General features: G+C 48.2%; 1 protein-coding gene across 4 annotated transcripts in view; it reads left to right on the top strand.

Moving 5' to 3' along the window:
* Positions 1–8,812: 8,812 nt before the first annotated feature.
* AFAP1 (actin filament associated protein 1) overlaps positions 8,813–26,702 on the top strand; it is a 155,745-nt gene continuing 137,855 nt past the window's right edge. The window contains exons 1-2 of one of the 4 annotated variants that reach the window (XM_057546343.1): positions 8,813–9,031; positions 25,948–26,005. In XM_057546343.1, the coding sequence (XP_057402326.1) occupies positions 25,993–26,005 (13 nt within the window). In that variant the 5' untranslated portion in view covers positions 8,813–9,031; positions 25,948–25,992. The other 3 variants (XM_057546340.1, XM_057546342.1, XM_057546341.1) reach the window with 3 other exon arrangements.

Raw genomic sequence — 26,702 nt, 5'->3', positions numbered from 1 at the left:
CCCTAGTCCAGAGCAGAGTGATGTTGGTGGTGTAGAGGACTTTGGAGAGCAGTCAGTCCCATATGGGGATACATTTAGGGTTTGGGGGACAAGGGCACCCATACCTTTATTTTGTCACTGGTAGGCTGGCTGGTCAGAAATCTATGTATGTACCAACCTGTGACTTAAACTTTTTTAAATAGTAAAATACAGCTTGGTAGCTTTGGTTGAAGTGGCTTAATCCACTTGCTGGGTAAAAGCATGTAAGGTTCTGGACAATGTGGTGAGAATACTGAGAGATTTAGCAGGTCTCTCGCCTTCTGTACCAGCCCTTTCTCTGGACTCCAAGCTGATGCAGACAGGGACCAGCCCCTGCTTTATGGACCAAGACCTCCTCCCACCCCAATTCTGCCCACACAAGGCTAGACTTCCGCGGAAGGACAGGGAGAGAGGCCAAGGGATGAGCGTTACGCTGCAACCTGGGGTTAGTGGAGGTGCTGGGCGAAGGACTGGCCTCTGGACATCCCTGTTTAAAAAGTCCCAGACTGACTATGGAGAACAGTGTGGAGGTTCCTTAAGAAACTAACAATAGAGCTACCATATGATCCTGCAATCCCACTCCTGGGCATATACCCAGAGAAGAACATGGTCCAAAAGGATACATGCACCCCAATGTTCATCTGTTTTCATTAGCCAAGGCATGGAAGCAACCTAAATGTCCATCAATAGAATGGATCAAGAAGATGTGGTACATATATACAACACTCAGCCATTAAAGAGAATGAAATAATGCCATTTGCAGCAACATGGATGGACCTAGAGATTGTCATACTGAGTGAAGTAAGTCAGACAGAGAAAGAGAAGTATTGTATGATATCGCTTATATGCAGGATCTAAAAATAATGATACAAATGAACTTATTTACAAAACAGAAACAGACTCACAGACTTAGAGAAGGAAATTCTGGTTATCGAGGGGGAAAGGGTGGGAGGGGAGGGATAGTTAGGGAGTTTGGGTTCAACATGTACACACTGCTATATTTAAAATGGATAACCAACAAGGACCTACTGTACAGCACAGGGAACTCTGCTCAATATTCTGTAACAACCTGAATGGGAAAAGAATTTGAAAAAGAATAGATACATGTATATGTATAACTGAATCACTTTGTTGTACACCTGAAACTAACACAGCATTATTAATCAACTGTACTCCAATATAAAATGGAAAGTTAAAAAAAAAAAAGTCCCAGGCTGTAACTGCCACTAGACTTTTCCCAACAACCAGCTTCCCACTACGGCCCCTTTCCTCTTCTCTCCCGGCTGCCCTCACCCCTCTGCCGTCTTCATTTCCCCTTCTCTGGGGGTGCTCCGGGGTGCTCCCAAACGCAGCTGCCCATCCGTTCTTGTCCAGAGCAGTTTAGCTCTCTTTGTTTCTCTGCCTCAGCCCCACCACTGATGACCAGTGGGTCTTTATAATCAAAACTAACCTTCAGGGTGGCTTCCGATACTAATATATGTGCTTTTCCCTGGGAAAGGAATTTTGAGGTTTGCTCTTAAAGCACTCTCTCCACCCCCTTCCTTTGCCTTGGGCTGCTCCCAGGAGAAGAGGTTGGAGGGGCCAGGCCTTGAGGCAGAGAGACTGATAGGGATACTTTTGCCATGATGCTGGAGAGAGATGCAGCCTGGGAGGAGGTCGTGGCAGGGAGGCTGGGGTGGAGGATATGGGTTCCAGAAGGAGATTCAGCAGGACCTGCTGATTGGGCTGGAGGATGAGGGGCCGGGAGGAGCGCAGACTGGACCCTGCTTTCCCACACGGCAATGGGAGAGATGGTGGAGGGGAGAGGAAGTGGGGGGGGGACAGCAGGTTTGGGGTGCGTGCAAGAAGACAGTCCTGTCTATTGCATGTCACGCATGAGATACCCACCTCCAGGGGGAGGTGCTCAGGAGAAAGCTGGCCATGAGGCTCAGCGGATGTCTCGAATGTCCTCACGGATGTCTGCGAGGGATGAACAGAGTCACAGGCTTGCGGGAGACTGTCCCGGGACATGATGCCGAGTGAGCAGAGTTTGGTGAAGAAGAGCAGAGTACAAAGGAGAGTAAGGAGGGGCAGCAAGATGTGGGCAGAGAACCAGGAGGGTGTGGTATGACCGAGCTCAAGGGAAGAAAGAGGGTCCAAGGAAGGAGGGATTCAGAGAGCGAATGGCCAGGTGAGGGCAGTCCGGTAGGACCCAAGTCCATCCTTTGGGTTTACTCCCAGCGCGTTCGTTGATGACCTTGGCAAGGAGAGTCATGTGAGGTGGAGGAGGTGAACAGCAGACAGAGTGGACTGAGGTTTAGGGGGGAGGTACAGGAGGCACCTTGGGAATACACATCTGAGTCCGAATGGGGGAGAGGCTCGGGGCAGTGGCTGGAAGGGTGAAGGGTGAGGCAGAGGGAGGGCCTGTTGGCATGGATGATGGCGTAGGGGATGTGTGATTCTTTTAATGGGAGAGACCTGAGCATAAAAATACCAACGGGAAAGAGGCAGGGGAGTGATGGAGGGAGAGAGGAAGTGAGAAGAGGAAGAGAAACCAGCATGGATTGGGAGCACATGCCTGCCAGGCAGACTGGAAACGATTTGAACCTCCTCAACCCTATGAGACTAACTGACTAATTCAGCAATTATTGAGTGTCTACTATGTGCCAGGCACTCTTCTGGGACCTCAAGATACAACGGTGAACAGGATAGATAAAAATCTGGAGCTTACCTTCTATCTGGGGTGGGAAGAGCAGGCAGACAATACGTGTGTCAGGAGAGGATAAACACTAAGGAAGAAACAAACAGGATAAAGGGAGAGAGTGACAAGAGAGGGTGTTTTTTATACAGGGTGGTCAGTCCTGGGGGAGGGGAAGTCCCTTCTTCCATAGTGACAGGGAAGGAAGGAGGGAAGGAAGGCTGTGTCGGAAATAGGCTCAGCATAAGCACAAGGTCTGGACAACACGTTTTAACCCTAAATTGTTCCAATCAAATAACAAATGTCCATCAAGCACATACAATGGAGCCAGGTGCCTTGTGGGTACCAAGGAGATAAGTATGAATCAAACACACCCTGCCCTGGAGGAGCTCGCTGTTACATGGGAGAGACAGATCTGGAAACAGACCATGACGGTGCAGGGTGTTAAATGTAATAATATAGGGCAGGTTGTTCAAGCAGCAGTGAGATCACGGTAGAGGCAAGGAGGCCTTCCTGGGGAGTGGAGGCAGCTTCACAGAGGCGATGACATTTAGCTGGGTCTTGAAGAATGAGTAGCAGTTTGCCAGGTCAGAGCTTGAGCTGGAAAGGAACTTACATCTATAAGGTGCTTACTAGGTGCCAGGCAATTTACATATATGATCTCATTTAATTCTCAGAAAAATCCAGCATGGTAGGTATCATGCATATTTGAATGTTGTGGCTACTGAGACTTAGAGAAGCTAAGAGACTTGCCAAGGTCATACAGGCGTTAGCGCTGGGTTTCAAGAGATGGTTGTTATTACCCTCAAACTTATGATTTCTCCAAACACCAAGCCACCAGCATAACTTGATGGGCCAGTGTTTGCAAAGGCACCAAGCAGAGCAGGAGAATGACATGCTTAGGGCCAGCTGGGAAGTGGCTCTTTTCCTATCATGCCATGTGCATGAAGGAGACAGAAAACAGTGCATGTAAGTGGTTGTAGCTTTTGGAGGAGTCGGATTAACAGTTTTGTTTTGTTTTTGTTTTTTCTTTCAACATTATGAGACTGTTATCCCATTGTCTTTTGACTTCCATTATTTTGGGTAAGAAGTTATCTGTAAGTCTTACTGTTATTCCCCAGAATATGGTGTTTGTTTTCTATGTCTGCTTTTAAGATTTTATTTTATTTTATTTCATTTTATTATTTTATTTTATTTTCCACCACGTGGCATGTGGAATCTTAGTTCCCTGACCAGGGATCGAACCTGTGCACCCTGCCGTGGAAGCATAGAGTGTTAACCACCAGACCGCCAGGGAAGTCCTAAGATTTTATTTTAATCATGAGTTTTCAGCAGCTTGGTAGGCAGCCTCTGAGAAGACCCCCAATGATCCCTGCTTCCTGGTGTTCCCACCCTCGTGTGGTGCCCTCCCATTGAGTGTGGGCTGGACCTTCTGACTTGCTTCTGATTGAACACAGTGAAGTTGATAGTAACTTCCGGTAACCTGTGTAGCTTCCATCTCAGGTGCTCTGGGGAAAGTTAGCTGCTGTGTTGCAAGTGGCCCTGCATAGGTTTCACATCTTGTGAGGAATGTGGCCTGCAAGAAGCCATATGAGTGACTTGGAAACAGATCCGTCCCCCAGTCAAACCTTCACATCAGACCATGGCCCCAGCCAACAGCTTGGTTGCAACCTTGTCAGAGACCTTGAACCAGAGGCACCCAGTTGAGCTGTGCTAGATTGCTGACCCACGAAAACTGTGAGATAATACTTATAAGTTGTTTTAAGCCTCTAGGTTTTGGGGTAACATGTTATGTAGCGATACATGACCAGTGCGGCAGCCCTGTGGGCTTTCAGTGCCTTGGTGAACTCACATCACATCCTAACCTGGGCTTGGATTTCCCACAGGTGCCCAGTTGCCATAGATGATCTTTGCTCCCTCTAGGCTCCGGAATCTAGGAAGACTGCATCAAAGGTGTCATGGAAATGCACCTTACCTTGTGATATAAATAGTTGGTAATTAATTTTCTCCCTCAAGAGATGTGTTACTGGAAGAATCTGGAAGACATCTCTGGTCACTAACCCTACCTCATAGCCCTTCACAGTATCAAACTAGGTCAGGAACTTCTACAAAGAGTGTTGGCCCAGCTCTTGGATCAATAAACCTTGATTTATTTTCCCATCAAATGAACACTCTCTTTACATCAGAAGGGCTGTGGTGGCAAAGAGGGATTGGACTTATTTTCTGAGGTTCAAGAGGTCCCAAAATTTCAGTTTTATATAGGGAAAAACTTTCTACTAGTCAGAGTTGTGCAATCATACCCTGACTGGTTTAATGGGTGGTGAGTTTCTTGTTAGTGGACATAAGCCCAAACAGGATGACCACTGATGAGGAAGGATGGTCAGGCTGAGTTTATTAATTTGGCAAACATTTCTTGAATGTCTACACACTTCAGTTAGGAATTCTGTAAGTAACACAAACATTGACTAACAGTGGCTTACGTCAATAAGGTTTTTGTTTTTCCTACCTAATAGAGAATCTGGAGGTAGATGATTCCTGGTCCTGATTCAGTGGCTCCGGGGTAGGAGAGTCAGAATCTCTCTGATTCTGACTTTTGCTTGTTGTTGTGAGATGGCTGCTACAGCTCCAGACATCACATGTGTGTTCAACGTACTAATCCCTGCTGCTTAGAAAAAGCTGTATCTATTCCTTTCCTGGGGGAGAAAAATCTTCCCTAGAAGATGTGCTGGTAAATCTTCAATTACCGGCATTCTAGGGGATGGAAGGAAGGAAGAAAGTCCTGATTTGTAGCAATTACCAATTTCTGTGGTATAAATTCTCCTACCACATCTGATTTCAAGCTACCAACATGACATTGCTAGCTGCAGGTATGGGAAGAGATGGCTGTAGCACACCGTTACATACTATTTCTATCGTACAGTTACGATAGATGTAAAATCCTCAGTGGTATAGATCATTGTAAACTGCAGTGAGATAATGAGGAAGGAAGGAATTTTCAGTATTTATTATCTTTGCTTTTAATATGATTCTCATTGTAAGTTTATATAATTTAATTTTTGAGTAATGATTGGGTTTAACAACTGACTTGCAAAATTCCTAAACAATGAGCAATTGGCTCTCATGGTCTGGTCCACATTGGCTCCAGGACACCACTGCTGGAAACATTTCTGCCAACTTCCCCTGTGTCTCACTGGCCAGGACAATAACACACGGCCACCTTGGGCTATAAGGGAGGTTAGGAAGGCAGTAAACTATTCGAGTGTCTCTAATGGAATATGCGCAGGGAAAAGGGGGCTGGGAAGGACAGTAGGGTCAGCCAACCCGCTGATGGATTGGTCTACCTTTGACCAATCTCCTTAGAAGAAAACTGTGAGGGCATTTGAAGCACAGTGATGAGCAAGACACACTCCATTTCTGTTCTCATGGGGCTTTCATGCTGGTGGCAAGAGAGCGATGCTAAACAAATTAGTAGAATTGTGATGAATGCCAGAAAGAAGTACAGGGGGCTATGAGTATATGTATGGGGGAGGGGACCTAGTATTAGTTTTTTATTGTTTCATAACAAATAACCACAAATACAGCAGCTTAATGTAACACACATTTCTTAATTCAGTTTCTGTGGGTTGGAGTTTAGCCCATGTTAGCTGGGTCCTCTGCTCAGGGCTCACTCAGTGTTTTGTCTGGGCTGTATCCTCACCTGGAGGCTTGACTGGGGAAGAGTCCTGCCAAGCTCCTTCAGGTTGGTTCCAGAAGTCACTTCTGCAGGCCTGCCTGACCGGGAGCCCAGCTCTTTGCTGGCTGTCAGCTGGAGGCAATGCTCAGGTCCTACAACCATCCACAGGCGACTTCTCCAAAGCCTGTAAGTAGAACCTCTCCTTATAGTCTAAGACAAATTCTTTTTTTCAAATTAATTTTTATTGGAATATAGTTGATTTCCAATGTTGTGTTAGTTTCTGCTCTACAGCAAAGTGAATCAGTTGTACATACACACGTATCAACTCTTTTTTTAGCTTCTTTCCCCAAATAGGTCATTACAGAGTACTGAGTAGAGTTCCCTGTGCTATACAGAAGGTACTTATTAGTTATCTTTTTTATACATAGTAGAGTGTATATGTCAATCTCAATCTCTCAATTTATCCCTCCCCCCCTTACCCCTGGTAACCATAGTTTGCTTTCTACATTTGTAACTATTTCTGTTTTGTAGATAAGTTCATTTGTACCCTTTAAGACAAATTCTTATGTAATGTAATGTGACCTGGGAGTGACAGTTCATCACCCCTGTCACCTGTATTGGCCAGAAGCTGTCACAGGTTCTGCCTGCACCCAAGACGGGGAGATCATACAAGGGTGTGACTCACTGGGGGTCACCTCAGGGTGTGTCTGCCATGGTTGTACTTGGCGCAGAGGTGGCTACAAAGCCTTCCTGGGGAAATTGACACTGAAGGTGAGACATTGAAGGGTCAGTAGGAGTTGGCCAGGTAGAGGGAGAAAAGTGTGTCAGGCAGAGGGCAGCATGAGCAAAGAGGTCTGGGACCCGGTGCTGTCCTTTGCAGTAACTACTTCCCTTCCTGAGATTTTTTGTTCCTGATCTCTGAGTACATCCGCCAAACATGGGGCCTGGCTGAAGAGGCATAGGGAAGTTTCTTATCTCCAGGGAGGAATTTGGCAAATCTGACTGGAAACCGGGCTTTCAGTGGTGTGCCTGTGTGTGTGCATGTGAGTGTGTGTGTGTGTGTGTGTGTAGGGAGATGGGGATAGGGTCTGCCCCAGTCACCGTCAAGACCTTATCCATGCATCCATTCCTTCTACCAGCAACCCTGAGTGCCTTCAGGGTGCCTTCAGGTGTTCTGCACGAGAAATGACTCAGTCAGACCCCTGCCTTGTCCTAGAGAGGTCACACTTCACTGGGGGTGAGAGGAAACCACTCAGATGGAAAGCTCCAGCTAGTGCTGTAACTAAGGTGGCCACGGATGCGTGGGGATGCAGAGAAGGCAGGCGTGGCGGTGGTGGGGGGGGGAGGGGGGAGGGGAAGAACGCAGTCCAGGAGGATTTCAGGTTTCAAGCTGAGCACCTGGGCGGACGGAGAGGCCATTTACTGAGAAAGAAGAACGTGGAGGAGCAGGTGGGGGGCATTGAATAAAGCACTTTGTTTTGATGGTGAGACGTTTGAGATGCCTCCTGGGCGTCCAGCTGCGGATGCAGGGGAGGTCAGGGCTGGAAATACAGAGCAGGCAGTCACCACAGTCTGTGGCTGGTTGAAAGCCTGGGAGAGCCTGAGATTCTCGGTAGGAGAGTCCATGCCCGAGCCATGGGCCACCCTAACACCCCAGCACCGAGAGGTTGCGCAGAGAAGGGGTGTATCCCGGAGACTCCCGGAGGAGCCGCTAGTGATAGGGAGGAAAACCGGGAATGCGGGGTCACACGACGCCCAAAGATCAAAGACGGCGAGGACAAAGGTTTTATGGATGATTGGTACTTGGATATACGGGGGGTGACAGGTGGGGAGAGCGGAGCATTGCAGATGGGGAACAGCGTAGCCACAAAAGCTTTGAGGTAGGAAAGGGAAACAGCTCTGCTCTGCACTCCTTTATCCTGGGTTAAAGTAACTCCGAGAAATCTCTGGTCCTGCCTGACGGAGCTCCTTAAGGGAGGGCCAAGTTTGCCTCTACTCCACTCCGACCGTACACCTTACGGGCTGCGAAAATGTTTGTTGAATGAATAAAAGATGAACGAGTGAATGGGACTTTGTGACGTGGGGGGCAGGTGGTCTCGTTCCTTCGGCCTCAGTTTCCCTTTCTGTAAAGCATGCCAATCCGATAAACTTGAGTTCCGGGTTTGGGATGAGCACGGCTTGCTGAGCGGATTCCAAGTGGACTTTACGCAGGACCTCCCCGGTTCGGACCGGGTTGGTACGCGGATCCGGTCGCTCTGGGTCCGGCCCCCGCGGGACCCAGCAGCCCAGCCCTGGAACGGCCCCGCCCCACCTCCCTTTGTTTCTCCAGGCCCCGCCCCCTGCGCGCAGCTCCCTCTCCATTGGTTGGGGGGCGGGCCCCGAGCGCCGGGCGCCGCCGGGGGCGGGGCGGAGGGGCGCGGGCGGGGCGAGTGCGCCTGCGCGTTGCCCCAGCCCAGTTGCAACCTCTCGCCGGCAGCTGCTCCGCGCAGAGTGGGAGACGGAGCCCGAGCCTGAGCGCGAGACGGGCTGAGACGGCTGCGAGGCGGCCCCGCCCCGGGGCTCCATTGTTGCGGCGACTCCGGCTCTGCGGGCTGCTCGGCTCCGTCTCGCTCGGCCAGTGCACCTCCGGCAAGGAGTGAGCGCTGCCCGGGAGGCGGCCTGAGGTGAGGCGGCGGGCGGCGGGGCCGGGCCGGGCGGGGGTCCCCGGCGGACATGGGTTCCGGGGCTGGGAGAGGGTCCCACGGCCGGGCGGAGGTCCCGGGGCCGGACGGGGTCCCAGGCGGCAGGGGTCCCAGCCGGGCGGGGGGTCCTCGGGAGGCAGGGGTCCCGGAGCCGGGTGAGGTTCTGGGCCGGACAGGGGTCTCGGGTCGGGCGGGGGTCCCAGGCCGGGCGGGGGACTCAGGCGGCAGGGGTCCTGGGCCGGGCTGGGGTCCCCGCCGGGTGTGGCAGGTCCGAGAGGGGCGCCGCGAGGTCGCTGCCCGAGTTGGCGGCCGCCGCCCTGAGCGCCTGTGGGACGGGGACGCAGAGGGGGACTGACCGGGCCGTCGCGCGTCCGGGCGCCGGGCATGGTCTTGGCCTCGGGGTGGCACCGAGGGGGCACCGCGCCTGCCGCGACTCCGCGTGGATTCGCGCGTGACGCCCCGCGCGGGGTCCTGGTGACCCTGAGGGTGGGGGACTGTCTCGGTCCCCACTCACTCGGAGTGGCTGGTTCGCTGTGTCCCCGAAGGTAGCTCTGCGTGGGCCCTCGCGCGTGGGGATCCCGGACATCCTGAGAGTGGGAGACTGTCTCTGTCCCCCCCTCCCGTTCCCCCCTGGTGTGACTGGTTCGCTGTGTCTGCTTGAGGGTGACCGCGTGGACCCTCGATCGTAGGGATCCTGGGCACTCTGAGAGTGGGGGCTTTTTCTCGCTCCCCACCCCCATGACTGGTTCACTGAGTGTTTGTGTGTCACTGAGGGTGGCTCTGCGTGGACCCGCGCGCGCGGTGTCCTGGCCACCCTGCGAGTGGGAGGGCTGTGCCCCGTCCCCTCCCCCCGCGGCTCGTCGGGGTGTGATCAGTACCGGGGGCAGGCTCCCCTCTGTCCCCCAGCAGTGTGCGTGTGCGCGCGCGCGTGCGTAGGTGTGTGTTGGGGGTTCCATGTGTTTCGGGGTGTCCTTGTGCGGGTAGTGGCGCCCGTCGGGCTGTAGCCGGCTGTGCATGGGGCACATAGATGGCCTGCGTCTGACAGCTGACCCGCTGTTTTATTTATTGCCTTATTTGCCACTTGAGCAGAAGCGCCTGCACTTCCCCGGAACCCGCTCCTCTCCCCGGCCCGGTCCCCGGGGAGCGCGGGGCTGTCACCGCGCCTGGGGACCGCGAGTCAGGCCGCCGCGTTTCCTGCTTAGGCGCGAGGCTCGGCCGGCCCGGCGGGAGCCGGCTCTGATTGGAGGGAGCCTGGTCCCTCTGCCCGGCGCTTCTTGATTTCTTCCGTTAGGATTGGGAAGAAAAAAAAAAAAAAAAAAAAGGTCTGGAAAGCCAGATTTAACTTTGCAGCTCTCTCAGCGCCTGGAGAGTGGAGGAAACTTTCCCAAGAATTTGGCGGGCTGGAAAGTGCGTTTGAAGGAGGGGAATCCACACCCACGGAATGAGGCCAAGGCAGTTACAGTTAGAGGTCAGGTTTACAGAAGGAATAGCAGGGGTGAGGTTGTGGATCGGGAGACTTGGATTTCAGCCTGATGGCAAGATCTGATACTACCCTGCAGGCTGTGTATCTCTCAGCCACTTAAATAAACTGGGGTCATTCATTTACCCTTTTATCAAACTTATGAAAACACCTATTATGTTCCAGGGATGATTCTTTTCCCTGGGGAACGCAAAGTCTAACAAGCCTTGTTAGTCTTGCAAGTCTAACAAGACTCTGAAAAGTCTTTTCCTTTTCAGAGTGTTCTGGTCCAAGACAGGAGACTGAGCTATAGGCACAAGTAGCTCTAATGTCCAAATGGAAATTCTTTGTGAACAAGATGGTGTATAACAGGAATGCAAGATGAAAATGCGGTCCTAACTGCAGCTGTCGCTGTTATGAAGTCCAGACAGCCTACAGGCCCTTCCCTCTGGCTTCTCTGCCCTCTCTCTTCCAGCTGCCCTACGCCCAGCTCCAGGCCTTCACCCATTCTTGCAGTCTCAGTTTAGGTGACTTCCTTCTGAAGTCTTCCCTGACGTCCTCATGCCCAGCCCTCTGAGAGCTGTGGTCTTCAAGGACAGGGTGTTTTGCTGTAGTGCCCAGAGAGGAAGAGGTGTATCTAAATGAGAGGTCCTTCTAAATGAGAGGTCCTTTTTCCATACCACAGAGCCAAGTCTTTCCTGTGATTTAGAATCTGCAATTCTTCAATTCTCCTAAGGGTTTTTAGATTAACATTTGCTGTTACTTCCTAGTGTTTGTTGCACCGTGTAGAGTACTTGATTCGAATTTGTTTGGTCTGATTCTGGCTCTGGAATAAAGTTGCCATTTGTTCCTGCAGAACCACTAGGCTTCAGTTTCCTCACCTTTGAGGGTTTTAAACTAGGTAAGAACCTTGTCAGCCCTAAACCTTTAATTCTTTCAACCAAATAAAGCAGAGGAAAGTTCTCTTAGTGGCAGTTGTATAAATAATGGGGATCTTTGAAAATGTAGATTCTAAAGTAGAAGTTCTTTTTCTTTATTCTACCTTTTTTTTCTTTTTTTTTCACAGTTGCATGGGTGTATACTTTGTCTCAGAGTTGAAGGAGCAGGTCTATGATGGAAGCTTAGGCAACTTTTTTTTTTTTAATATAAATTTATTTATTTATTTGTTTATTTTTTGGCTGCGTTGGGTCTTCATTGCTGCATGCGGGCTTTCTCTAGTTGGGGCGAGCGGGTGCTACTCTTCGTTGTGGTGGGTGGGCTTCTCATTGTGGTGGCTTCTCTTTGTTGTGGAGCATGGGCTCCAGGCGTGTGGGCTTCAGTAGTTGTGGCGCGTGGGCTCAGTAGTTGTGGATCGCGGGCTCTAGAGCACAGGCTCAGCAGTTGTGGCACATGGGCTTCGTTGCTCCGCGGCATGTGGGATCTTCCTGGACCAGGGCTCGAACCCATGTCCCCTGCATTGGCAGACGGAGTCTTAACCACTGCGCCACCAGGGAAGTCCCTAGGCAACTTTTTGATATTGTCTTGCATCTTCTTCATAACCACATTTTGCTTGCAACATCTGTGCTCTGTCAAATTGGCTTGAAGTTTTCCTTAATGAAGTTGCTGGGTGCAGAAGTCTTGGCAGGACCATGTTGCTGATCTTTTGAGTGTCATATGAAGTCGGCCAACTGCAGGCTTTTTAATGCCCCAGTCTCTAACAGAGATTTTAATTTGGAGACTCTGAAATAAGTGAATTTTGGGAGTACCTTGAGGAAGTGTATGTGGCTTTGTATAATGGTTTAAAGCATAGTTTAAAATTATTACTTGCAAAAATGTACATATGTTAAATGACCTATAAGGAAACTCCACTTCTAAGGACTCTAGTAATTAATCCTTTAAAATATTAATCTCCCAATTTATTTGTTTGGCAAGATGGGAATTTGGTGTGCTCGATTATTTTAAAGCCACATGTCTGTCAAAAGGATACACGATTTTCTCTGCTATTCTTTTTTTGTTTGTTTGTTTGTTTTTTGGCTGCGCTGCACAGCTTGTGGGCTCTTAGTTCCCCGACCGGGGATTGAACCCGGGCCCTTGGCAGTGAGAGCACAGAGTCCTAACCACTGGACCGCCAGGGAATTCCCTCTCTGCTATTCTCATTTGGATGATTACAGGGAGTAAACATAGATGGTAGCTGTTTAGTCAAGGAGTGATGCCATCAAATTATATTTTCATGTTAAGTAGGATTTTTGTCCTTATTTTGATTGGTGGTCTTTAATTAATTTAAAAAAAAGCGCTCTGTTACATACTCCATGTGGTTTGTTTTGTTAGGGATCTTATTTTTTGGGAGGGGTCTTCAGAAATGCAAATGAGTTTTCTTTGTGGTTTCCTTAGATTGTCTTTTTTCTTTGATTTTTTTCCTTAGATTGTCTTAATGTTTTCACTGAAAACTAGTTAATACTTGTTCTGCAAGAAGGCCTGATTTTTATATGGATTAACTGAAAAGGGTTTTTCATGGAAGAGAATGCCTGGGGACGGAGAAGATAACCTTTGAGCTCTGCTTTTCCATGTTGTTCCTCTTGTTCTTTACTGGAGGAAGAGGGTTAACCAGTTCTTCCCTGGTGGCCTAATCAGAGCGCTGAATCTGTCCCACCTTAAAGAACTGATGGTGCTTTCCCTAGTTTTAAGATGATGATATTCTATAAACCATCTTGTTTAAGCATTGTTTGCCTAGAACTAGAAATTCAGTGATAAATTTTTTCTTAGACTATAAATCTAAGTCTTTGCTGTTACTTCCCCCCGCCATCCCACATCACCTACCAAATGTTTTTTTTTAAATAAATAAATAATTAATTAATTTTTGGCTGCGTTGGGTCTTCATTGCTGCGCACGGGTTTTCTCTAGTTGTGGTGAGCGGGGGCTACTTTTTGTTGCGGTGCGCGGGCTTCTCATTGCGGTGGCTTCTCTTGTTGTGGAGCACAGGCTCTAGGCACGCGGGCTCAGTAGTTGTGGCACACGGGCTCAGTAGTTGTGGCTTGTGGGCTTTAGAGCGCAGGCTCAGTAGTTGTGGCACACGGGCTTAGTTGCTCCGCGGCATGTGGGATCTTCCTGGGCCAGGGCTTGAACCCGTGTCCCCTGCATTGGCAGGCGGATTCTTAACCACTGCACCACCAGGGAAGCCCTACCAAATGGTTTTTTCTTCTTTCTTTTCCATTTTAAATACCTCATCATGTTCGTGTCTATCACTGCTGGCTACATCAAAACCGTTTTGAATGTTGACAGGATGTAATATGAATAATGTAGTAAAGATAAATTACTCCTGTTCTTTTGCACAGGAAACCTGGCCCCAGTAAGGCTTTTGTTAAGTCCAAGTACTTCTCTGAACTGCAGTTCCCTCACTTGTAAAATGGAGTTAATCGTTGGTAGTACCTGCTCTATCTAGCTCAAGAGATTGTTCTGAGGATAAAATGAAATCATGAATGTAACGTAATTTTGTAAGTTGTAAAATATTATGTTGTCAAGGATTTTTAAAAAGTGCTTCATTAAGAATGTAACGAATCTGGGTTTTTTAAAACTCCAAATGTTTAATGTACAGATGATCCTTAACTTGAAGGGTGTCAGGCAACTTCATTTAAGATTGTTTTCTATCTTTCATTGGCCAGTGTTGTTTGATATCTTAGCCTTTTGGGGGAACATCAAATTCAAGTTTCAGAGACGTGAATCTTTTTTAAGTAAGGCTACTGAATGTGCAGAAATGTAGCCTTTAGCAGTCTGTCTCATATATATGTTCCTATGAACCTTTCTTTAATGAAGTATAATTGCTGGGCACTTTAGTTCCTAAGTGCCCTGTCTTGAGGTTGGGGAAGGCATAGGCACTGTGAGGCCATGATCAGCAAAACACTGGCCTGTTCACCTCTGAAACTTCCTCAGCACCACAGTGTCCTTGGGCCTTCTCTCCTCAAGCCACCTTGGAAACTGCAGTGCAGTTTATACTTTAGACGCAGATGGTAAGTTACACTGTCGTATCATTTGACAGCCATTCAGATAGATGACCCGTGACGTGCCCGAGTATGGGCTACATGCAGAGATTCGAAGGTGGGACCCAGTGCCTCACTGGAGAATTGCTGGAGGCTCACAGTGTAGCGGGAGAAGCAGACCTGGCATCACTCAGTGCAGGTGGTGGGTGCTGCTAGGGGTACGCGGGAGAGTTTGGGAGCCGGGTTGGTGCACACAGTCCAGCATTTATTCTCCTACGTGGCACTTAGAGTTTGTCAGGCAAGACAGGCAGTGAAAGGTTTATAAATTAAAGGAAGGGCAGTGAATTACCTGAGGCCTAGAATATGTAGATATTCTGGGCAATTTATAATTCCCCAAATCTGCATTTATCAGAACAAGTCTATGGTCTGTTGTTTTGGATGGAGTATGGCCGTCTCTGTCTTTTGATTTAAGGAAGTCAGTTGACTCTTGTTGAACGTCAATGATGTGACAGACACTGCTGGGTATTTTCACATATATCACTGTATGAGTTTCCTGTTTCTGCTGTAACAAATTGCCCCACACTGAGTGGCTTAAAACAACACAGATGTATTATCTTACAGTCTGTAGGTTAGAAGTCTGACTCGGGTCTCACCGGGCAAAAAAACAAGGTGTCTGCAGGGCTATGTTCCTTATTGGAGAATCTGGAGGAGAACTGCAGGAAAACTTATTCAGATTGTCCACCGAATATATCGATAGTAGCTGGCACTTGTAGGACCGGGGACCCTGTTTCCTTGCTGGCTGCCAGCTGGGGGACTGCCCCCAGCTCCTAGAGGCGTCTTCCTGGACCTTGCTCGGAACCCCCTGGTCCCAGAGCCAGCAAGGGCCGGCCAGTCCTGGTGTCCCCTCTGCTTCATCTCTCTTCTTCTGCCTGGAGAAAGTTCTCTGCTCTTAAGGGCTCATGCAATGAGCTTGGGCCCACCTAGAACCCCAGGATAATCCCCCTATCTAATACCCCTGTCTGAGGTCTGTAGCGAAGCCCCTTTACTATGACAAATGTGACAAATCACAGGTTCCAGGGGATGCACATGGGCCTCCCACAATTACCCAGTCCATTTATGACAGCGTCCAGTGACACTGTTATTGTCACCCTCAGTTCGCAGAGAAAGAAAAGGCATAGATATTTTAAGCAAATTGGCAGGACCGTTAAGATCGCTGTTAAATGGCAAGACAGTTCTTCTGACTCGACGTGGAGCTGATAGTGGGGTTTATAGCAGCAGGTCAGTCAGAAGCAGAGTAAACTTTGTGTTTTGGAGTGCTTAAATGGGCCACTCTGATTACAGGACTTTCACCAAGAAGTCATCAGAGTAATTCCTTTGTTAGAAAAAACACCCACATGGGGGATTTGGGACGTGAAGGACTCTTCCTCATGGGGTGAAGAGTGCATAATTCCATGTCCGGTTCTAGAATGGAAACAGCTGAGTCAACCCAACAGGGATTCACATTCCTGAGCTTTAGAGAACCTGTTTCAAGGCTGAAGCAAAGCACAGTAAACAAAGTTCAATACTTTCCTTGATAGTTAGGAACGAGGTGCATCTTGCGGTCAAGGAAACAGCAAGTGATGGTCACCAGCATCGAAGACCAAGCATGATCTCATTTGATCGTGTAGGTGTTTTTAATAGTTTTTCATTAGGATTTTTTTTTTCCCTTCTATAAGAAAGCAGAATCTAGAAATCCTAAGGCTTTTAACCTGGCCTTCAGGAATTTACCAACTGCCTGATACCCTTTGCAGAAATGTTGTGTGTCTGTGCCTGTGTGTGTGTTTACTGGGGGGGAGGATTTATAGCTTTCCGTTCTTTTTCGAAGGGGTTGGATTCCAAAAAGTTTAAGAACACGCTGCTTAATCTGATATTCTTGCCGGTCAAGTATCAGATTTTTGTTTAAAAATTAAATACCCAATTTTAAACAAAGTTATACAGGCGCATAGTTTTAAGCGTCAAAAGTTCTACAGGATTGAGAACAAAAAACCAGCAATCACCTACCCCACCCTTCTCCACCCTGATTCCTGCTCCCCAGGGACTTCCCCTTTCAACGTTTTAGCTATTTCTTTCAGATTCTGGGTAAGAGACATCCTGCTAAGGAATGAGACGATTTAGGTCACCTACCCACTCCTTGCACTGCCCACTTCTTTTTTCCTCTGTCCTCTCAGTATAATTATGTTAAAGGTTTCGGTTAAATATTCAGCAGCACTTATTATGATTATGGAAATATTATTCACAGCTGAGATATGTAGTCTATTTTGATTACATTTCCCTTCTTCGACAGTTTTTTTTTTTTCTTTTTCCTAGAGTTGAGAATTGCCCTGCTTTGTTTTGCTTAGCTTTCTGCCCCTTCACCCCCCGAAGTTGCAGTCTCCTCTTTGTATATTCACACACCAGAGGGCATCATCCAGTTTGTCCTTTTCTTAGGATAATTCTTCCTGAACCTCTCACCAGCCTGCTTTCCTCTAAATTGGTTGCTTCCTAGACCTGCTGCACATTCCCTATCGCCCTGAGAATTCCTTTCACCTCTTTCCCGGGTAAGATGCCTCCTTCTAAAGTTTTCTCTCTTATTTTGGTTGAGCATGTTCACCATAGCTTTCCAAGAAATACATTTTTTTGAGATCTCGTATAAGGTTGGAACGTTTTACTCTCGTTCAGTTGATAGTTTGGCTGAGTATAGAATCCTGGGTTAGAAATCATTTTTCTGAAGAATTAGGAAGGCACTGCTCAGTTGACTTCCAACTTCATCGTGACAGTTGATGTGTCCAGAGCCATTCCTTTGTATGTGACCCGTGTTTTCCTCTGTGTGAGTTTTTAGGCTCTTCTTGATATTCCTTGTGTTTGCAGATGTCGTGGTGGCCGCGCTGTGATGTGGATCTTGTCTGATCCATTGTGATGGGAACTGAGTGGGCCTCTTCCATCTGTAGACTGCCGGTCCTCTGTTCTGATCCTGAATCTCCTTAAATGTCTTCTCTTTTCCCATTTCTTTGTCTTTTTGTTTTCCTTTTTGGGATTTTTCCAACTTCTCCTCTAAACCCTTCTCTGAATTTTGTATTGCTCTGACTATTTTAATTTCAAAGGCTCCTTTATAGTCCCTGAAAATATTTTTCAAAAATACCATCTTTCCTTGTTTCGAGGATGTGGTCAGAGGTTTTATTCCACCTGTATCCTGGAGGAAAGGTTTATCTTTTCATGGCTTTTCAGCTCGATTATCTAATAAAGCCCGAAGGATTTGAGAGTAGTTTCATGATACTTCTGTAGTTTGAAAGAAAAATTTCTGTTCCACCCGTTATCTATTCTCTAATATGGAAAAAAGACTTAATTTTCAGTCCTTGGTGGTATTAGAAGATAGCTTTTTTTTTTTTTTTTTTTTTTGGCCGTGCTGAGTGGCATGCAGGGATCTCAGTTCCCAACCAGGGATCGAACCCGTGCCCCTCTGCGGTGGAAGTGCAGAGTCCTAACCACTGGACCGCCAGGGAATTCCCTAGAAGATAGCTTTTGTATGTCCTCAAACACCTCCACTGAGAACACCTCTTTTCCATCCGTGCCCACGCTGCAGCTGACTTTGCCTTCTGTTTTGTGTACTTAAGGTCGTCCACTCAGTATTCTGCAAGGAGCCGCCACCAGTGAATTCCAGTTTCCTTTTACCTGACCCAGTGTCCATGGTCTATGCAGCGTCTCTGGGGGCAGTAGCATTGAGAAGGCTCCTTTTTGTGGGTTGTACTTTCATCATAAGTTTATCAAGAAAAGCAAAAAGAAGTAGTAAAAATGATGGATTCTTGCTCTGGACGTTAGATAGTGGTGTGACAAATGAGGGTTTTTTTTTTTTTTTTTTTGGCCGTGATGCACGGCTTGTAGGATCTTAGTTCCCCTACCAGGGATCGAACCCGGGCCCTTGGCAGTGAAAGTGAGGAATCCTAACCACTGGACCGCCAGGGAATTCCCAAACGAGGGGTATTTTTTGCCATGGTAGGTGGAGCTAGGTTTGGGGACTGTCATCTAGTCTGGACCTTTCTGTCAGAAGGAGTTTACAGAAATGGCTTGTTGGGAGCGGGACACGGTGCCTCCTAGGTGGGTATTTGGTGAAGAGGTTTGTGGCGGATGTCTGAAGAGAAAGGAGAATACCTCTGAAAAGTGTTTTGGAGCCATACTTTTTGAATGGCTTTTGAAACCTGTACAGGGTTTTCCCAGACATTGACAGCATGTGATTCTGAGTTACTTTAACTGTGAGTGTCAGGATGGCTCTTGAGGATGTGAGGCATGATGCCTTCTTTTTAAATCCCCTCTTCCCATGAATACAGATTTGTGTGTTGGGAGGTCCTAAGTTACGTGAGATTTTTCTTTCCAGATGGGTTGATTGTTTGAGTCTTCCTGTGCTTGAAGTGTGACCCTCTGTCCTAGTTTGTTCAGGTTGCCATAACAGAATGCCATAGACTGGGAGGCTCATAAACAACAGAAATTTATTTCTCACAGTTCTGGAGGCTGGAAGTCCGAGATCGAGGTGCTGGCAGGTTCCTTGTCTGGTGAGAACCTGGTTCAAGACAGCATATTCTTGCCGTGTCCTCGCCTGGTGGAAGGGGCGAGGATGCTGACTGGGGTCTCTTTTATAAGGGAACTAATCCCATACAGGGGGGCTCCACCCTTATGACCTATTCATTTCCCAGAGGCCCCCCTCCAAGTACTAGACACTGGAGATTACTGGAATTTTGAGGGGACACAGACATTCAGTCTGTAGGACCCTTTAAGAAGCTCAGACATGCTGTGTCTTCACGATAAGGGAGACCAAATGGTTCAAAAAGGCTAATGTTAATAGTCTTTCGGAGTTTGTATCACCACCCCCATCGCTACCGGCACTGTTTGCTGAGCGCTTACTATGTCCTAGGCACCGTGCCGGACACTTTACATCTGTATCTCTTCTAGTCCGTTCAGCAACTTCGTGGGGTAGGTACTGTTCTCAATTTGCAGTTGCCAAAATGAGACGGAAGTCTCGTGGTGGCCAGGGTTAACAATACTGTATTGTGTATTTAAAAGTTCCTGAGAGAGTAGATCTTGAGTTCACATCACACACACACACAGGCAAAAATTGTAACTACATGCAGTGATGGACGCTAAGGAGACTTACTGTGATCCTTACTGTGATCCTTTCACAGTACACACATGTGTCCAATCGTTATGTTGTCTGCCTGAAACTAATACAATGTTGCTCGTCAGTTACATGGCGATGAAAACACTGAGGTGAAGAGGCAGGGAGGAACTCGCTCAAGGTCACGTAGTAGGTGGGATCTGACTAGCGCGTGGCCCGGCCTCCTCCTGTGTTAGGGCTTTCCAGCCACTGACGCCAGGTGACCGCTGTGCCCGAGAGCTGTTACAATGCAACCTCTCAGAGCCGGCCTGACCTGACGCTGTTCCTGCTGTTGACCTGCATGGCGCTCCTGGCGGTCCTGGTGGGTCTTCGGTGTCTGTGCCCCTGCATCCCTTCCCTTCCCCACTCAGTGGTTCAGAGGGTGTGCGTGCAGGGGTCCCCGCCCAGGCAGCTGCACACAGTGGGGGGCCATGTGTACGGGACTGACCGTAGAGGCCGTGACAGATGCTGTCAGGGGGGGATGCGCAGGACGCTGGGGTTTCGGAGAGGGAGGTGGGCAGGCACCTGCGAGGGGGCGGTTCTGAGGGGGACCGTGCAGGGGGCGTTGGGTTTCCACGGTGGAACTGAGGCTCCGAGGCTTTCTCAGCTCTGAAGATTCCAGCCGCTTAGTCTCACTCCGATGCCTTTTCCTGAATTCTCTATTTCTCAGCGCAGAAAAAGGTGTCATCTCTGCGCCGTTAATTTCTGCGAGTCCTGCGTTTAGTTTTGGGCGTTCAGCAGATTGGGGCAGCCTGGGCTGTGAGAGAGAAGCCTGCATCTCCCGCCAGCGGGGCTCCTGTCAGGAGACAGGGGGCCCCGAGCCTCCAGCTGCACAAAGACGGCTGCCACCAGCGCTGAGAGACGTTTCACCTGAAAAGACAAGACCCAGAATAGTTAGTGTGTCCCCCGAATGGGATAACCTCCCGGAACGGAAGGGTTTCTACTGATTCCCACCCTGCCTCCTTCCCGAGACTGGACCATCCTTCATACCACAGCAGGAGGCATTTCTGGCCATCTGTCAGCATCCATTGGGCCTTAGGCAGGGCGGCCAGCATCACAGGCCCTGTCGGACCGGGGCTGGCGTTCCGGCTCTGCCACCCACTCATCAACAGTGTGGAATCTTGGGCTGGTCCCTTAACCTTCCATGAGCCGCTTCCATAGGAGGGCAGTGCAGTACCTGTCGCCAGAGGAAAAGGCCAGGATGGCCGGACTTCCTCTCTGAGGGGAGCAGTGGACGTTGCGGGGGGCGTCTGGTAAGCACTGAATGGAACGAGGCTGACTGGCCCTGTTGATAGTAGTTACAGCCTTTCCTCGTGAGGAAGCTGTGAGTGGTCCTCCTGGCCGGGCCACCGTGAGGTAGGAGCCAGTGAAAGAGCCTAGAAGAAGGTGACTTCGGGTAGAGCCTGTGGAGGGTTTGTTACTATAAATAGGTGAAGGTTGGGCTCTTCACTAGCAGCCAGACGCCTGCTTTATCTCGGGACTTCCTGAGTCGTGCACAGCAGAGCCGGGGGATTGTGTCACAGTGGGATTGGTGGCAATTTCAATTCAGCTAAAGCTGCCGGTCGAAAAATGCATCGATATGATATGAGAAAGCTTGGACTGCAAAGCAGAGCTGAGTCCAAGTTCTGGGTCCGTAACTTGAACTGTGACTTCGTAGGTAAAGGGAGGTCCAGAGAACCCAAACGTTTTGTATTATAACAGTAAGAAAGGGCTCGGAGCGTCTGCATTGGTTGTGTACCAGTTCATTTAAATGACCTCAAAGCATTTACACTGGAACAAGACTTGATTTCTCTAATTTCCATTACTTTACCTTCCTGGAACAATCTCATTATGATTCGAAGATTTTTGGGCGTCAGAATCACATGGTCCAGCTACCTGTCCTGGAGCAAATTTAGGCACACACATTTGTTTAAATATTTCGGGTGATATAGGCATAGACACATAGAATAAAATGCTGAAGTTTGCACCCCTCCTCTAGGGTAACCACTGTTACTAGTGAAGCTTGTATTCCACACGTTTTTTTGTGCGTTATAAATATAATGGGAGTATACATATATATTTAATAACATCTACCGTTTATTCGGTATTCAGGACGTGTCTATGCAGCTCCCTCTCCATGCCAACTCATTTTATTTTTAGAGCAGCCCTTATTTTTTTTAATTTTTATTTATTTATTATTTTATTTATTTATTTTATTTTTGGCTGCATTAGGTCTTTGTTGCTGCACGCAGGCTAGCGGCGAGCGGGGGCTACTCTTCTTTGCGGTGCGCGGGCTTCTCATTGCGGTCGCTTCTCTTGTTGTGGAGCATGGGCTCTAGGCACGCGGACTCAGTAGTTGTGGCTCGTGGGCTCTAGAGTGTAGGCTCAGTAGTTGTGGCGCACGGGCTTAGCTGCTCCACGGCATGTGGGATCTTCCCGGACCAGGGCTCGAACCCATGTCCCCTGCATTGGCAGGCGGATTCTTAACCACTGCGCCACCAGGGAAGTCCCTAGAGCAGCCCTATTACTGTGACTGTTTTACAGTGAGGAAACTGAGGCACAGAGAGGTTGGGGGCCTTGTCCAACATCACACAGCCAGGAAGTGTTGGAGTTGGGGTGTGAGCCCAGGCGGCCTGGCTCCAGAGCTCTGAGCGATCATTCTGGATTGCCCATGGAAACCTCATGCTCGCCAACCTTGCCTCCAGCGAGAGTCCACGTGATATTTGTCAAAGTGGTGTGTCTACCTGAGGTTTCTTTACCTCTTTAAGCCTGAACCTAAATCTTGGAATTGTTCTAAACCCTGGCTGGGACCCCTTGAAGACTGAACAGAGGTACTCTTCAGGTTAGTCTAGCTGGTTGGAAGGTGGAGGGAGAAGGGGTGATATTGCCAGAGAAAAAGGCCAAGGTGGCTGGGCTCACTCCTCTGACGAAGAGGCCCTGGAGCAGCTTCATGACCTGGACCACTTGGACGGAAGAGGAAGAAGGAGACCTTTACCCGTGATGGGTGACCTTGACTGCACGAACAACCTGTGTGCTGGTCCTCTTCCTGGAGCAGATGGTACGAGGTGCCAATAAACCCAACTTCTGAGCCTGCCAGGGCAGGGCAGGTATTTGTCCAGCCCCCTGTGAACATAAGTAATGTTCTCACATTCTCATAGCCAGCCCAGTGTTCCAGAACCGCTTTCTTTTTTTCTTTGGACAAAAGTTCAGTTTGTCTCATAGGTCCCTTTCTGCTTATAACAGTGTCACAGGTTAAAGTTTTGTTTTTGGTTCTGAAGTGGATTTAGAGTTAATAAAGTCTGCTAAAAATACAACTATGGGGTAGTGTAGAAAAATCACTTCCTTATTATGGATCATATAATGTGAGTTAGAAGTGACCCACACCCAGTTGAACACTGGAAACAAATCTTGTCTTTGGATACCCCTGCGACTCGTGTGAATAAAAGGTGCCCAGGTGCGGGGGTCACCAGTCTTCTCTTGGGGCGTCTTGTGTTCCTCCTTGCGGGGGAAGGTGGGCCGGGAGGAGGGGGCCCGCACCTGCTGAGCACCCAGTACTCGTCAGCTACCTCACATAAGTGTCCCATTTGATACAATCTTAGAGGTGACTATTTCTATTGAAGATGAAGACGGAGGCTTAGAGATGTTAAGAAAGTTGCTCAAGGTCACATAATTATAAGTGGAAAAATGAAATCCTTGATGAACTCAGGGGTTTGACCTCAAAGCCCTTGATCTTTCCTTAACACTTGGTTACTTCCCTGGACGGCGGAGGAGTGACTGAGAGCTCAAGGAAGTGAGGTTTTGTGGAAAGAGGGCCTGGAGAGGGAAGTCTCTCTAGACTTGGAATCTGCCTCACTGGGCTTCTAAGTTAGGGACTGACCATCTGGAGGGAAGCCCCTGGTTTAAGACTTTTCTTTGTGGAAATAGACAAAGAGCAACCACATGGGAAAGGCAAAAGCTATTTATTCAGAGCTGGCTTGTAGCAAGGGAGTCGGCCACGATCACTTGTGCCTGGCAGAGACCCAGAGGCAGGCAGAGGTGTGGGCGAACTTCCCAGTGGAGAAAAGGGAGCTCAGGGTGCCTGATGGGGCTGGAGGCCTGGGGGGCTGGGGGGTGTCTAGAAGGGGGGGCATTCCTTGTGACTGGTCAGGGAGCAGGTGGGACCTTCTGGGGTTGGTCCTGAGTTGGAAGCAGGACAACAGTTATGGAGGCCGTCGGTATTGATCGAGTCCTGGCCGATTGTCCAGGGGTGGCTGTTTGGCTTCCTGGCTTGTCACTAGAGACAGCAGTCTGCCCTCCTGCATGTCTGACTCCCAGCAGGCTGGCTCCCGGGGCTGGCGGCTGTGGGCCAAGGGTCAGATCTCTGCTTTTATATGGTCTGGCCATTGTCATTGTATATTGTCTTTCATCTTTCTCTTGTTGGTACAAATATTAAATAAAAAATTAGATGTGTTAGGAATTGTTTGGATGTCACGCCTTCTGGAAGAAGTTCTTCACACTCACATTCAGAGTGACTCTAAACTGTTGGGCTTGATCCTATTTTAGAGACTAGAGAACTGAAGCTAAGAGAGATTAGGCAGAACCCACAGTAGATGGTTAAGCTCAGACCTGAATTTGGTCTTCTAATTTCAAGTTTGTTTTCTTTGGAGGCAAGCTGGTATGAAATATATATCGCCTTTGACAAGATAATACTTAGGCTCTATTTAGTCCTTCTCCTAAATTATAAGCCTTTTTTGGGGTGGGGATTTTTTGATTTAGAGAATTTTTTATTGAGAGTCTAGGACAGTCCTGAAAAGGCAATGCAGATCATAAAATAATGTAGATTGTTCTGCTTTTTACTCTCAAAACATATCTAAATTGTCTTTTCATGTTGCAAACCTGCTATAAAGATATATTCTAAGGGAGAAGTCCAGGCCACTTGTCTTTTAAGGATTGCAATTTTCTTGGTAAAAGAAAGAGAACTTTGTTAGTAACCCTTTTAATTTGGGAAGGTCTTCTGTGTTCAGTAAACTGTATTTTCCATATGAGTTAGAAGATTGTCTTGAGACACAAATATAGTTTAGCAATGAAGTTCACTCCCTTGATAATTAAATTATCTTTCCTTCTTTCCTTTATCCATTATAGTGATAGGATAAAATCTGCTTCTTAAGCCACTGGGTTTTGCTGTTATCCAGAGAAGGGTGACCCCCAAATATGGACCATTGAATACCAAATTATAAATTTGGTCCAAAAAGATTGTGCATGGTTATTTTGACATTGTCAAACTTCCCACATATATGAACCGAATAATGTAATTCATATATGAATTGATTGTATGTGTATATGACTATAAACATATATTTATTTATTTATGATGTAGGAATCAAGTAACACTGTGTAAATAGCCTTTCTTACAAATTCCAGGTAGCCCTCTTATTCCAAAAATGGGGAAATTTTGCATTCATCCTTAAAGCGTACACACGCTTATCTGATAGCTCTGCATTTTAACAATGATGTTACCAGTGTCATAGATCTATTTTGCATCTTTCCTACTCAGATGGGGTTTCTTTGTTTGGTTTTTGTTTTGGTTATGGAGCTCGTGATAACCTGTGTGAATTCCCTTCCCCATCTTGGCCACATTCTCTTTGTGATGGGTCATCTTTCTGTCTCATTGGACTTTACTGTTTTTCTAACAGTGTGAGTTCAGGGCTCTGGGCCGTGCAGTTTCGTGAGAAATCATCCTCATCGTCTGTAGTGGTGCATGTTTTCAAGGCAGAAGAAACAGCAGCAGTTCTTATGGGGCTGCCTATCAACCTGGGAGTCCCGAGACCTGGCCTTGCCCTGCTTCCAGCAGGTAACTAGTTGAGTTACCAAAAAAAGCCAGGTCCACTCCCTGGTCTGTGTCTCTGTAAGTAGAATGGCAGATGGTGTGTTTCCTAAGGTGCCTTCCAGCGTGGTCAGCCGCTGACCTGTTCTCTGCACCGTGCCAAGTACAGTGGAAACAACAAGGAAACGCCAGGCACATTTGTAACCACTAGGGTTGCAATCTAGTTTCAGACACAGGACGGAAGCTGACAGCGCTGGGCAGGGGTACAGACCGAAGGCATTTGGAAGGGCGGTTCCAAATCCCTCAGGGTGCTTGATGTGATCTGAGGAAGACACATGCAAAAAGGCACAAGGTTGCTGAGAAAAATCTCGGCGTCCGTGTCCTGGATTATCTCACCAGCGGGAAGGTGGAGGTTGGAGTCCTGAGTTTGCAGAAAGATGTGCTGTGGTTCACAGGGGCTTGCCCAGCCTGGACTCGACACTTAGGTTCATTCAGTTTTGTCCTCTGTTTCCACCTTCCTGATGCACCCCCTTGTTTCTCCAGAAAATATGCAGTGAATTTTTTGGAAGAACTTTATAGAAGGAATAGATGCTCACTGAAGGTAATTGAAATAGTACGTAAGATGAAGAGCAAAGGTAAATCTTTCTTTTCTTGCTGTCTTTGGGGTGACCGCTATTTTTTTTTTTCTTTTGGCTGCGTTGGGTCTTCGTTGCTGTGCGTGGGCTTTCTCTAGTTGGGGCGAGCGGGGGCTACTCTTCGTGGTGTGCGGGCCTCTTATTACGATGGCTTCTCTTGTTGCTGAGCACGGGCTCTAGGTGTGCGGGCTTCAGTAGATGCAGCACGCGGGCTCAGTAGTTGCAGCATGTGGGCCCTAGAGTGCGCGGGCTTCAGTAGTTGTGGTGCACGGGCTCAGTAATTGTGGCTCGCGGGCTCTAGAGCTCAGGCTCAGTAGTTGAGGCACACGGGCTTCGTTGCTCCACGGCATGTGGGATCTTCCTGGACCAGGGATCGAACCTGTGTCCCCTGCATTGGCAGGTGGATTCCTAACCACTGTGCCACCAGGGAAGTCCCAGGGTGACCACTATTTAACAACTGCTGTATTTCCTTTCAGATCTTTTCCAGTATACGTGCAAATATATATGTACATTTTGGGGATATTTTTAAAAAACAAAATAGCATTTGATATATGCTGTTCCACAGCTCTACCCCAGCAGTGCACAGGGACAGCCTTTCGTGACGATATATTTGGATATGATATACTCCTTTTGCCCTGGGAGAGCCAGGTACTAATAGCTCAT

This window comes from Balaenoptera acutorostrata, chromosome 5 (assembly GCF_949987535.1).
Source record: "Balaenoptera acutorostrata chromosome 5, mBalAcu1.1, whole genome shotgun sequence".
In the NCBI taxonomy this organism is placed as follows: Eukaryota; Metazoa; Chordata; class Mammalia; order Artiodactyla; family Balaenopteridae; genus Balaenoptera; species Balaenoptera acutorostrata.
The sequence above is the reverse complement of the archived record's forward strand: the minus strand, read 5'-3'. Positions and strand labels throughout refer to the sequence as shown.